The 13,836-nt window shown below is 50.9% G+C and overlaps 1 protein-coding gene across 1 annotated transcript in view; it reads right to left on the bottom strand.

Annotated features, from left to right (window-relative positions):
* Window positions 1-11,991, bottom strand: part of HECTD3 (HECT domain E3 ubiquitin protein ligase 3) — a 48,778-nt gene extending 36,787 nt beyond the window's left edge. The window contains exons 1-7 of the mRNA XM_030205975.1: window positions 11,622-11,991; window positions 10,413-10,573; window positions 7,042-7,134; window positions 5,388-5,523; window positions 4,969-5,084; window positions 4,200-4,313; window positions 2,692-2,774 (exon numbers count right to left, since the gene is read on the bottom strand). Of these exons, the coding sequence (XP_030061835.1) occupies window positions 2,692-2,774; window positions 4,200-4,313; window positions 4,969-5,084; window positions 5,388-5,523; window positions 7,042-7,134; window positions 10,413-10,573; window positions 11,622-11,936 (1,018 nt within the window). The 5' untranslated portion in view covers window positions 11,937-11,991. The remainder of the gene's footprint in view (window positions 1-2,691; window positions 2,775-4,199; window positions 4,314-4,968; window positions 5,085-5,387; window positions 5,524-7,041; window positions 7,135-10,412; window positions 10,574-11,621) is intronic.
* Window positions 11,992-13,836: the final 1,845 nt, after the last annotated feature.

Here is a 13,836-nt window from a genome sequence, read left to right as displayed (position 1 = left end):
AGATGTATAAAAAAAAAAAGGCTTCCAGAAAACCTCCCAGTTCAGCATCTTGTGACCAATTCCAGGATACCCACCACCCGGAGGTTGTTCCGGCACAAGTGGTTTTCCGGGTCCTCTAGTTCCTCCCCCAAGCTGGCTGTAAGTTTTGGCATCCTCCACTTCAGCCAACCACACCTGAAAGGCTTGCAACAGCCACCTTGAGACTCTGAAGGCGTCCTTCCACCGAATCCAATTAAATCAAACAATTTCTGGAATTTGCCTCCCCAGGTCCAATCCTTAAGCGAGGCCACTTCTTGAGAGATTTCAGCCATCCAAAGAGAACCCACCGAAGGGCCTGGAGAGCTAGCAGCATCTGACATCTTATTATCCTGGGTGTGAGGTTTGCCTCGATTCGTACGTGGGGGTTTGGATGCCATAGGTAATCCACAGGAGGGTCCTACCCAAGAATAGGAAAGTAAAGTCTCCCAGACCAAGTCAGCAGAGATGGCGGCAGAGGGAGCTCAGAAAAGCAACAGTAGCAAGCAATAAAAAGACACCGTCCACCAACTGAAGTCCAGGTCTCTCAGCACAGCCAAATCACTGTGCAAGGCCACCAGGGGAGCAGTCAGGGCAGTGGCGTTCCGAGGGGCGCTGACACCCGGGGTGGATCGCCGATGCGCCCCGCCCCCCCGGGTGCAGCGCCCCCTCCCCCGGGTGCAGCGCCCCCCCCCCCGGCGAAAGAATCCCCCCCCCCCCTGGGTGCACACCGCTGGGGGGGGGTGCCGCGCGCCGGTCAGCGTCATTGGTTTCCATGCTCCCTCTGCCCCGGAACAGGTTACTTCCTGGTCTGGGGTAGAGGGAGCATGAAAACCAACGACGCTGACCGGCGTGCAGCACCCCCCCAGCGGCGTGCACCCGGGGCGGACCGCCCCCACCCTTGGTACGCCACTGAAACAGGGTCCAACAGATGCAGACCCAAAGCAAGGAAGAAGGAAAAGAAAGAAAAAAAGGGGGGGGTTCTCTAGAAACATCTCTCTTCCGGGGCAGCTTAACAGGTACTTCTGTTGGAAGGAGTTCCTCACCCGGTTTCACCAGCTATTAGGCGTTGCTCTCCAGACCTCCAATCCTTCCTGATCTCACAGCAGATTCGAGGTCGCTCAGCCTCTCGTGGCTCCCTCACAGCCTTGGAGGCAGCCACAGCATGGACTGTCGGTCAGCAGTCCTCCTCCCTAAAGGCAGCCAACACACCACCCGCAGTCATTCCGGCGCTTCCAGTTCCATGCAGGCGTCAATGCGGAGGGACTGAGACCGCCGGCGGGAGAGCAGGCCCAATTCAAACAGGTGCGGTCCACGATCTGTTAGCAGTCTGCTTCTCTCTGGACCAGCGCCCCAGGGTCTGCGGGGAGTAACACGGAAACTTTGGGTCAGTGCCGGTCACTGGCACGAGGGCAGGGAGGCGAATCCCAGAGGGAGACCCGAGAGCTCAGCAGGCATCTTGGCTAAGCTCCATCAGAAGTCTTGCTTGTTTAGTTTGTAAATCTCTAGGCTGAGGACGTAGTGAACCTTCTGACATTCTCCCTTTCTAGACGTAATAAATGTTTCCTTCATATTTTACAAATGGGATAGCCCACTTTTAAAGCTAGTCATTTTAGATCTATCCAAGAGAGTTCTTTCCCATTTCAGGCTACCAGGGTTTGGAACAACTTCCCTTGGGAGAAAAAAGCTATACCATCTTATTTACCTTATAGAAAAGCTTTGAAGACATCAAAGATTGTTCTTGATTAATTCTTTGGGACCACTTTATGATTGGATGCATGTTTTGTCAATTAAGAGGGTTTTTTTTGTTTTGTTTTGTTTTTGTTAGCTGCCTCAAAACCTTTGGGACAGTTGGTAGTTATATACAACAGGGATAGAATAGAGTCTACCAAACACAATATGATTTTGTCTCCTTTTTAATGCAGAGTTGTATCTTGTTCTGGAGCTCCACAGGGCAGAGAAAATGTGCCCCCTCCCCCTATACACCCACATCAGGATGTCCTCTTCATACAGTCGGGTTTAATTTTATTTCAGGGTAAAATCTGTCTACAGAAGGGAGAGCCCAGCTTCTCACAGGAATGTCAGAGGTCATGCACAGGGTCCAGGAATGGGTCTACGGCATCCACTCTCCTCCTAATACTGCAATAACTGACTTGGTGGAGGTGGGGAGGGGGGTTAGAAGTTTAACACAGGACCTGTTACTATCCTAAAGAGCTTTTGCCCATTCCAGGTCACTGGGAAAATGCTTAACATGTAGGATACTTTACACCACTGAACAGTGTTTTTTTTTATTTTTATTATATTTGTACCCCGTGCTTTCCCACTCATGGCAGGCTCTATGCGGCGGGCAATGGAGGGTTAAGTGACTTGCCCAGAGTCACAAGGAGCTGCCTGTGCCGGGAATCGAACTCAGTTCCTCAGTTCCCCAGGACCAAAGTCCACCATCCTAACCACTAGGCCACTCCTCCGCAGCGAGGGTCTTGTGACGTCATCACCAAATATCAAACTGACTTCCTACTGGTTAGCGATCCAGCTATGTAAACGCAGAGACCAGTAAGAGGACGCTCATTATTCAGGTCTCCCTCCTGGTCCTTGTCCTTCTGCATATGTGGGGTACCGGCCCCAGACGGTGACACAAACGTCCACTCGCTTCAGATGTATTCAGAAAGAACAAACCTCGACACTGAACGATGCGGATTTCGATGACAGGGAGGTGAGTGGACATGTCTTCCAGCACACACACATCACCGATGAGCGTCCTGCAAAAGAAGGAGAACAGAGTCGGGACTAAAACAAGATTGAGAAGGGTCAGGAGGCCGCAATGTCACTTCTTCCCCAAAAACCAAGCAGAACATTAACCTGTATCAGCTTACACAACAGAAAGAACCAGTAATAAAGACATGTAATGTATCCAGCATGCCCTACCTCTACTGCAGACCTCAACCCGACACGCCCGTCAGTTACTGCAACCCCCAGACCCCAACCCGACACGCTCTACTGCAACCCCCAGACCCCAATCCGACACGCCCTACCTCTACTGCAGCCCCAGACCCCAACCCGACACATCCTACTGCTACTGCAACCCCCCGACCCCAACCCGACACGCTCTACTGCAACCCCCCAGACCCCAACCCGACATGCCCTACCTCTACTGCAACCCCCAGACCCCAACCCAACACGCCCTACCTCTACTGCAACCCCCAGACCCCAACCCAACGCGCTCTACTGCAACCCCCAGACCCCAAACCAACACGCCCTACCTCTACTGCAGCCCCAGACCCCAACCCGACACATCCTACTGCTACTGCAACCCCCCGACCCCAACCCGACACGCCCTACCGCTACTGCAACCCCAGACCCCAACCTGACATGCTCTACTACTACTACTGAAACCCCCAGACCTCAACCTGACACGTCCTACTGCTACTGCAACCCCAGACCCCAACCTGACACGCTCTACTACTACTGAAACCCCCAGACCTCAACCTGACACGCCCTGCCGCTACTGCAACCCCCAGACCCCAACCAGCTCTACTGCAACCCCCAGACCCCAACCCGACATGCCCTACCTCTACTGCAACCCCCAGACCCCAACCCAACGCGCTCTACTGCAACCCCCAGACCCCAACCCGACACGTCCTACTGCTACTGCAACCCCCCGACCCCAACCCGACACGCCCTACCGCTACTGCTACTGCAACCCCAGACCCCAACCTGACATGCTCTACTACTACTACTGAACCCCCCAGACCTCAACCTGACACGTCCTACTGCTACTGCAACCCTCAGACCCCAACCCGACACGTCCTACTGCTACTGCAACCCCCAGACCCCAACCCGACACGCCCTGCCGCTACTGCAACCCCCAGACCCCAACCCGGCACGCCCTACCTCTACTGCAACCCCCAGACCTCAACCCAACACGTCCTACCGCTACTGCAACCCCCAGACCCCAACCCAGTGGTAGGCAACTCCAGCCCTTGAAAATCTGACACGTTTGCAATGCTCAAACTATCCACACTGAACATACGTGAGATGAATTCCCATACCCTGTCTCCTTTCCCTGCAGATATATCTCATGCAAATTCAGTGCTGCTATCTCAACAATCCTTGAGTGCCACAAGTCAACTGGAATTACCTATCCCACTGGGGTCTTTCTGGAGGCCACTAGAATGTCCACTTACTCATCAATGGGCACATCACTGAGTTTCTTAAGATTGTCGCTCTCTCCTCCATGCACAGACACCCTCTTGGGCATGTAATTATCGTCTGTCGCATTCACCGTCAGAAGAAGTTTCCTGGAAGGCAAGACAGCAACAGTTAAGTGAACCGGAGGGGTATTTCCAGCCTCCCAACAAATCATTTCCTACGAGGGGAACCTGGGGTACAGGGGCCACGTCATCTCAGACTTGCCAGGGTGGTGGCAGGGATGGAACAGGTATGAGAAGATGGTGACACCTAGGATCAGCCTAAAAGGACACCCAGCCACCTACAGAGTCCTTATTCTCCCCACCCTTGTCAGGAGATGGCCAGGTCTTACAGAAAAACTGTGAAAAATATTAATATCAAACATTAATAGCAGTAGAATGTCACAAGGGAAACCTAACAGCAGGGATGGGGGAGAAGCAGCCTTGGCGAGGTCCCCCAGCAGCTTCCCCTACCAGCAAACCCAGGGCTGGGACCTGGCCCAATCAGCCTTCATCTCTGATGTACCACAAGTGTTCCAAAAAAAGCGGGTTGAAGAACAAATCAGACAGGACCTGTGGATATCTCTATTTTACAATCCCTCCCCACCTTACAGCCATGTCCACACAGGAAGTGAGGCTGGAGCCAGAAATCCCACCCAAACCTCCTGTTACAACTATGTACCCCGAGACAGTGGCCTGGGCTTTACCAGGGACCCTTAGTACTGGAGGGAAGTGGGGAGGGTTGGTTAGCACTGTGAGGTCTCACTTGATGACGGTCCCTTTCTTCATGTGGAGCCGTATCCAGTGCTGGCCCTGGGATCCATCGCTCTCCCAATACGTATCTGTATAATTGTCCGTCAGACACCAAGCAGTCGAATCTTCCTGAAAGAAGAGAGTTATGAGGATGCAGGGTGTTGAGAGTGCAGAGCCCCCTGCCTGTAAGCATGCTGTACTGCGTGGAACCCTCAACCCTAATAGTGGTAGAAATCACATCACAACCCCTGCTGTGTAGACAGGAAGGCTGAGCCCAGGGCTTACTGACGAGAGAGAGACTGAGCAATGCAATAGGGAACGTCAGGGCCGGTTGCTTTCCCCTGTGCATGCGTGCAATTCTGCTCCATATGACAGGAACACGCCAAAAGACGATACACTATAACTTCTAGAAGAAAGTGTAAGACACTATACCGTAAATGAGGAAACATCGATGCGCTCCACGTACTGTTTGACGCTCCCCAGACTCTCGTCCTCCTTTGCCACGTGGTCGTGAAAGAAATGCACCAGATCTTCGTCACACTCGTAGCTCCATGTGGGCGGCACAAAGCTGTAAATGCACGGAGAAACTCACTGGCATACCAACAGGCATCATGGACCAATGGACCACTTAACCACCCCCAAGGCTGGTGCAAGGTGTGAGGTGACCTGGGCAAATCTTCCACCTGAATTTACTTCAAGACCCCTGGGCACCCCCCCTGAGATTTTGATAAACTCAATCATGATCACCTCCTTTAAAAAATGCCTAATGGAACATCATCGGGTCGATATTTAGAGTGATTCAACTGCCAGAAATGGCTCCTGGCCAGTTAAATCACTTGTACTGGGCTAACCAGTCATATTCAGTGAGCCTTAACCAGTCAATACTGCTGAAAATGTCTGGTTAGAGATATATGTGCAGGACGTCAGACTCACAGAAACAGAAGCCTTCGCGGCCGCATTGCTGATCTGCAAGGGCAGGCTTCTACATGGAATGTTGCTAGTGGAGGAGTAGCCTAGTGGTTAGTGCAGCGGACTTTGATCCTGGGGAACTGAGTTCAATTCCCACTGCAGCTCCTTGTGACTCTGGGAAAGTCACTTAACCCTCCATTGCCCCTGGTACAAAATAAGTAACTGAATATAATATGTAAACCACTTTGATTGTAGTTGCAAAAACCTCAGAAAGGCGGTATGTCAAGTCCCGGTTCCCTTTCCCTATTTGAGATTCTAGATGGAATGTTGCTACTATTGAGATTCTGTTGCTACTATTGGAGATTCTAGATGGAATGTTGCTACTATTGGAGATTCTGTTGCTACTATTGGAGATTCTACATGGAATGTTGCTACTATTGGAGATTCTGTTGCTACTATTGGAGATTCTGTTGCTACTATTGGAGATTCTACATGGAATGTTGCTACTATTGGAGATTCTGTTGCTACTATTGGAGATTCTACATGGAATGTTGCTACTATTGAGATTCTGTTGCTACTACTGGAGATTCTAGATGGAATGTTGCTACTATTGAGATTCTGTTGCTACTATTGGAGATTCTAGATGGAATGTTGCTACTATTGAGATTCTGATGCTACTATTTGAGATTCTACATGGAATGTTACTGTTGCTATTCCACTAGCAACATTCCATGTAGAAGCCTGCCCTTGCAGATCAGCAATGTAGCCGTGCAGGCTTCTGTTTCTGTGAGTCTGATGTCCTGTTTCTGCACGTCAGACTCACAGAAACAGAAGCCTGCGCGTCCGCGTTGCTGATCTGCAAGGGCCAGCTTCTACATGGAATATTGCTAATGGAGGAGTAGCCTAGTGGTTAGTGCAGTGGACTTTGATCTTGGGGAACTGAGTTCGATTCCCACTGCAGCTCCTTGTGACTCTGGGAAAGTCACTTAACCCTCCATTGCCCATGGTACAAAATAAGTACCTGAATATATGTAAACTGCTTTGAATGTAGTTGCAAAAACCTCAGAAAGGTGGTATATCAAGTCCCATTTCCCTTTCCCCTCTTGCCCAGCCCCCACCTCCTTCTACTACCTTTCTTCGTTTCCATCTGTAGAATAGACATCAAACCCCCTTTTACCGAAGCTTCTCCATAGCCTCTTCATCTTGCTCCACCGGTTTAGGCTTTGCTCCCAGGCACAGAGAGTACGAAGCATCTATGACCTGCTCCCACCTGAAAATCAAGAGTAAGGGAGAGAAGAGCAAATGGTGAGGGGGCCGGAGAGAGAATATCTACCACAAACAGTGGGGCACTGCCCCCTGACACCTGAAGCCCCCCCCCTCAAAACGCACAGTTCTCCTATCCGTCAGCCTCAGGATGTGATGTCACCAGGGCTTTTTTTGAGGGGGTACTAAGTACCGGCAGCTTTTCCACTGTCTGCTAAAATTGACCTATGGAACTCAAGATTTAATGAAAGAGCTCAGGCTCTACACACCAATTCTGCCTTGTCATAGATTCTGTGACTGGTTGTGGGGGGCCTGGCTATTGTGGTGATCACCCAACTCCTGAAGGGCGGACTAGCATTTGAGTACCGGCACCTTTTTTGCTAGAAAAAATGCACTGGATGTCACTGAGCATTTCTAAAACTGCCCTGCCAGAGAAAATATTCATTTTAGTATCATCCAAAAAAACAGCAACAACTCCCTCGAAGAAATGCACTCAACGCACCAACATTAAAGACCCAGAACCCAAACAGCAACAACCCTACCTGTGAAAAAGACACTCCAAACACTGCAACGTACCCTGTATGGCCAATACAGATCCAAAAAGAGAACAGGCTGGACTGCTATGGATACTGGACCTTGGACACATACACACGCAAAACACAGACCCTCACCTAATACAGAGTACGTGACCACAGAGAAGAAGTAGAAAGAGATATACAAAAGTAACCGGAAACCCCGAGAAGCCAGACTCTGCATGCAAAGCAGTGCAACGCTGAGAAATAGAAACGCATTTCCTATTGCACTGTGCAAAATACAAAGATATCAGAGATATCCAAAAAGGTCAAACGGATTCCTGCAAAAATTCCTGGGGGAAAGAGGAAAAACAGCAGTGCTAGAGCTAGTGCTAGAGTTCTCTGGCGTCGCGTCCCGCCCCTTTCTGTCGTACTTCCTGTTGCCAAGGAGGAGGTTCATCTCAACCTAAACTCCTCGGAGAGGCTATGTCAGAGAAGGGGCAGAGTGCCGGAGTCGGAGAAGAAAACCGGCGGGAGTCGCTGCGGCGGCCGGTGACTGATGGTGATGGGCAATCTCAAACATGAGTTTGAAGGTTAGGATGGGAGAAGGAGTTTGAGATTCAGGGTTATTGTACCGGATCGCGGATGGGGAGGGAAGTGGAAGAGAGAAGAAGAGTTGGCAGACCATGAGGGAGGGGACGAGTTCTGGCACAGAATGTTGCATGGTAATAAAATCTCTGGAGGAGCTGAAAAGGTAAATGCAAATAAGGGGACATCAATAAAGTTACAAAGTTAGTCCACTTAATATAATTTCATTTCTTTGCACTCAACATCTTGTTAAACTTTGGAACTTATTGTTAAAGAATATGGTAAAAACAGTGTAACTGATTTTAAGAAAGCTTTGGACAAGTTCTTGAAGATCAACTCAATAGATTAAGATAGATATGGGGAAAAGGTCTCATGTCATAATGTGAACCTTTAGTTCAAAATGAGGTGGTAGACCACCAGGGCTAGATAGTAAGTGAGGGGGGGGGGGAGTATGTGACAGGGAGGGGAATAGGGGGCGGAATGAGGATCCAAAGGGGGCGGGGCAGGGGGCGTGACATGTGTCCTCTTTTTCAGAGGACACAAAATGGTAACCCTACTCTAGCAGCAAAGTCTGTTGTATCCCGTTACCACCGGGTAAGAAATGTGACCTGACCAGGGCCAGTTACCCAGCAGGACCAGAACCTGGGATTGCTTTTGTCATTAACAGATTATCTCCTGCCTTTTTTTCTATTCTTCGGTCTAAATCTTAACTGCTAAACTTCTCGATACCCTGTCCTCACTTGGATTCCAGGGCTCTGTCCTTTCCTGGTTCTCTTCCTACCTCTCCCTCCGCACCTTTAGTGTTCACTCTGGTGGATCCTCTTCTACTTCTATCCCTCTGCCAGTCGGCGTACCTCAGGGTTCTGTTCTTGGTCCCCTCCTCTTTTCTATCTACACTTCTTCCCTTGGTTCATTAATCTCATCCCATGGCTTTTCCTACCATCTCTATGCTGATGACTCCCAAATCTACCTTTCTACCCCTGATATCTCACCTTGCATCCAAACCAAAGTTTCAGCGTGCTTGTCTGACATTGCTGCCTGGATGTCTCAACGCCACCTGAAATTAAATATGACCAAAACCGAGCTTCTCATTTTCTCCCCCAAACCCACCTCCCCGCTCCCCCCGTTTTCTATTTCTGTTGATGGCTCTCTCATTCTCCCTGTCTCCTCAGCGCGAAACCTTGGGGTCATCTTTGACTCTTCTCTCTCCTTCTCTGCTCATATCCAGCAGACCACCAAGACCTGTCGTTTCTTTCTTTACAACATCCGTAAAATCCGCCCCTTTCTTTCCGAGCACTCTACCAAAACCCTCATCCACACCCTTGTCACCTCTCGTTTAGACTACTGCAATCTGCTTCTTGCTGGCCTCCCACTTAGTCACCTCTCCCCTCTCCAGTCGGTTCAAAACTCTGCTGCCCGTCTCATCTTCCGCCAGGGTCGCTTTACTCATACTACCCCTCTCCTCAAGACCCTTCACTGGCTCCCTATCCGTTTTCGCATCCTGTTCAAACTTCTTCTACTAACCTATAAATGTATTCACTCTGCTGCTCCCCAGTATCTCTCCACACTCGTCCTTCCCTACACCCCTTCCCGTGCACTCCGCTCCATGGATAAATCCTTCTTATCTGTTCCCTTCTACACTACTGCCAACTCCAGACTTCGCGCCTTCTGTCTCGCTGCACCCTACGCCTGGAATAAACTTCCTGAGCCCCTACGTCTTGCCCCATCCTTGGCCACCTTTAAATCTAGACTGAAAGCCCACCTCTTTAACATTGCTTTTGACTCGTAAACACTTGTAACCACTCGCCTCCACCTACCCTCCTCTCTTCCTTCCCGTTCACATTAATTGATTTGATTTGCTTACTTTATTTATTTTTTGTCTATTAGATTGTAAGCTCTTTGAGCAGGGACTGTCTTTCTTCTATGTTTGTGCAGCGCTGCGTATGCCTTGTAGCGCTATAGAAATGCTAAATAGTAGTAGTAGTAAACGTCAGCAGCAGGTATAAAACTATCTGACATCTATATGTGAATTTCCGTAACGCATATTCTCGGTGCCCTGTGATAACCGTGCTTGTCTTCAGTGGCCGGGCATGGTGTGTCTTTGTTACTCTTGGGTAAACTTTGCTTCTGGTTTAGCAATGAACCTTGCGGCCAGGTGTGGCACTGCCTGGACACCACCTCTTACCTGCTCACCGGTTTGTAGTCAATGCCAAACAGCTGCTGCTGCCTCTGGAGCCGATCTGGGGACTCCACTGGCACCAGTCTGTCCCCCACATCCGTGTGCCTGCAGATCACTGTCCAGCCTTCCTCCATGTCAGGGTCCACATTGTATTCCTGCAGCTGCTCCTGTGGATGAAGAACGCAATGAGTCCAGAAGTGGGGTACAGGCCTTTGCTGATCTGTAACCCCCACATCTTCACCCCCTATGTACTAACCCAGTTGTTCCCCAACCTGTCTTAAAGGAAACTAGCCAGTCAGGTTTTCTAGACATCCACAATGAATGTCCCCACCCCATAAAAAAATATGATACATCCCCCTCCCATAGGCTACATCCCTCTTACTACCCCCACTCCCTCTCTCCAAATGTTCTCTTGCTGGGTCCACCTCATTCCCCACACGCTTTTCCCTCCCTCAACTCCTGGGGCCTAAATCTTTGGTCTCTCCCTTCCCCTTTTCCCCTTCTTCTCACCCCAATGTTCCCATGCTGGATCGACCTCATTCCGCTCACCCCTATGCAGCCCTCTACCCTGGATCTACATATTAAAAAAAAAAAAAAAAACCCTACTACACACTCACCCCAGGGGCGTAGCTAGACAGCAGATTTTGGGTGGGCCTAGGCAAGAAGTGGGTGGGCACCAAATGTTCTGTCCCCCACTCCCACATCAAAAAAATAACTCAGCTGGTGGGAAAATGCTTCTCTCCAGTCTCCACCTTGGCAGTCTGCAGCAGGCATGCGCTGAAAACTGAGCATGCAAAGGTGCCAGTATTGTGGAGAGCAGCATTTTCATTACCATGTGCTACTGTTGGATGGGCCTGAGCCCTAAGTGGGTGGGCCCTGGCCCACCCAGGCCCACCTGTGGCTACGCCACTGACTCACCCATCCTGGATCCCCCTCACACCCCTTACCCTTTTCCCCATGCTGGAGATCTCCCTCACATCCTTAATAACCCCCCCCCCCCCCCCCAAGCCACATCCCTCTCATGCTTTGGAGACCCCCACAAATACCACCCCTACTCCTATGTTGGATTCTTTCAGCACCACCCTCCATGTGGGTTCCAAACACCTGCCACCCCAAACCTCAGCACCTCTCCCCATGCCAGATCCTCCACACCCCCTTACCCCCGCCCTACTGTCCCCATTCTGTCTCATCCTCTGCCCCCCACCCGTCCCTCACCTTGTTGAGTTTGCCCCAGAGCCCCCGCTCATCGCAATACTCCTCCCCGGTGATCCGCAAGACGCTGCCTTTGCGCAGCTCGATCGTGGCTCGGGGCAACTTGTGTCGGGCGGCGGCGGGCGTGTCCCAGACGGGCAACAGGCTGCAGTCCCAGGTCCCGGCCCCCCCGTCCTTGCACACCTTGTAGTGCAGTTGCCGAGGCACGTAGCAAAGGGGGGAAGGCAGGGGCAGGCAGGAGCGCAGGCAACGCACACAGTCCAGGAGGCAGCGCAGGCGGGCGAGCAGAGCCGCGGGGGGACTATCCCAGGCCGCCATGGACGGAACCGGGAACCGGCAGCGCAACCCAGGGCTTCTTCCTGACTGCAGCTAGTGCAGGAAGTGGAACCGCCCCTACCGTAATACTCGGAGTGTCGGCGCCACCACAATACTAAGGATATCACATATCATCCCACCCAGAGATAAAATACCCGACTACAAGTACCAGCCCCTCTCCCCGAGCCTCCCAATACCACATCCCACCCGAGTACCAGCCCCTCACCGAGACTCTACCCACATAATACACGAACAATACTCTTAATACCACATCCCACCCGAGTGCCAGCCCCTCACCGAGCCTCTAATACCCACATAATACACGAACAATACTCCCAATACCATATCCCACCTGAGTGCCAGCTCCTCACCGTCACCCAGCCTCTAATACCCACATCATACACAAACAATACTCCTAATACCACATCCCACCCATGTGCCAGCTCCTCACCGAGCCTCTAATACCCACATAATACACGAACAATACTCCTAATACCACATCCCACCCGAGTGCCAGCCCCTCACCGAGCCTCTAATACCCACATAATACACGAACAATACTCCTAATACCACATCCCACCTGCGTACCAGCCCCTCACCTAGCCTCTACTACCCACATAATACATGAGCAATACTCCCAGTACCACATACCACCTGAGTACCAGCCCCTCATCGAGCCTCCCAATACCACATCCCACCCGAGTACCAGCCCCTCACCGACCCTCTAATACCCACATAATACACAAACAATACTCCTAATACCACATCCCACCCGAGTACCAGCACCTCACCTAGCCTCTACTACCCACATAATACATGAGCAATACTCCCAGTACCACATACCACCTGAGTACCAGCCCCTCATCGAGCCTCTAATACCCACATAATACACAAACAATACTCCTAATACCACATCCCACCCGAGTACCAGCACCTCACCTAGCCACTACTACCCACATAATACATGAGCAATACTCCCAGTACCACATACCACCTGAGTATCAGCCCCTCATCGAGCCTCTAATACCCACATAATACACGAACAATACTCCTAATACCACATCCAACCTGAGTACCAGCCCCTCACCGAGCCTCTAATACCCACATACAATACTCCCAATACCACATCCCACCCGAGTGCCAGCTCCTCACCGAGCCTCTAATACCCACATCATACACAAACAATACTCCTAATACCACATCCCACCCAAGTGCCAGCTCCTCACCGAGCCTCTAATACCCACATAATACACGAACAATACTCCTAATACCACATCCCACCTGCGTACCAGCTCCTCACCTAGCCTCTACTACCCACATAATACATGAGCAATACTCCCAGTACCACATACCACCTGAGTACCAGCCCCTCACCGAGCCTCTAATACCCACATACAATACTCCCAATACCACATCCCACCCGAGTGCCAGCTCCTCACCGAGCCTCTAATACCCACATCATACACAAACAATACTCCTAATACCACATCCCACCCAAGTGCCAGCTCCTCACCGAGCCTCTAATACCCACATAATACACGAACAATACTCCTAATACCACATCCCACCTGCGTACCAGCAACTCACCTAGCCTCTAATACCCACATAATACACGAACAATACTCCCAATACCACATCCCACCTGAGTACCAGCCCCTCACTGAGCCTCTAATACCCACAAACTACACAAACAATACTCCCAATACCACATCCCACCCGAGTACCAGCCCCTCACCGAGCCTCTAATACCCACATAATACACAAACAATACTCCCAATACCACATCCCACCCGAGTACCAGCCCCTCACCTAGCCTCTAATACCCACATACAATACTCCCAATATCACATCCCACCTGAGTGCCAGCTCCTCACTGAGCTTCTAATACCCACATAATACACGA

The sequence above is a fragment of the Microcaecilia unicolor genome, chromosome 6 (assembly GCF_901765095.1).
Source record: "Microcaecilia unicolor chromosome 6, aMicUni1.1, whole genome shotgun sequence".
In the NCBI taxonomy this organism is placed as follows: Eukaryota; Metazoa; Chordata; class Amphibia; order Gymnophiona; family Siphonopidae; genus Microcaecilia; species Microcaecilia unicolor.
Note: the sequence above shows the minus strand (reverse complement) of the source record. Positions and strands in the feature narration are given on the sequence as shown.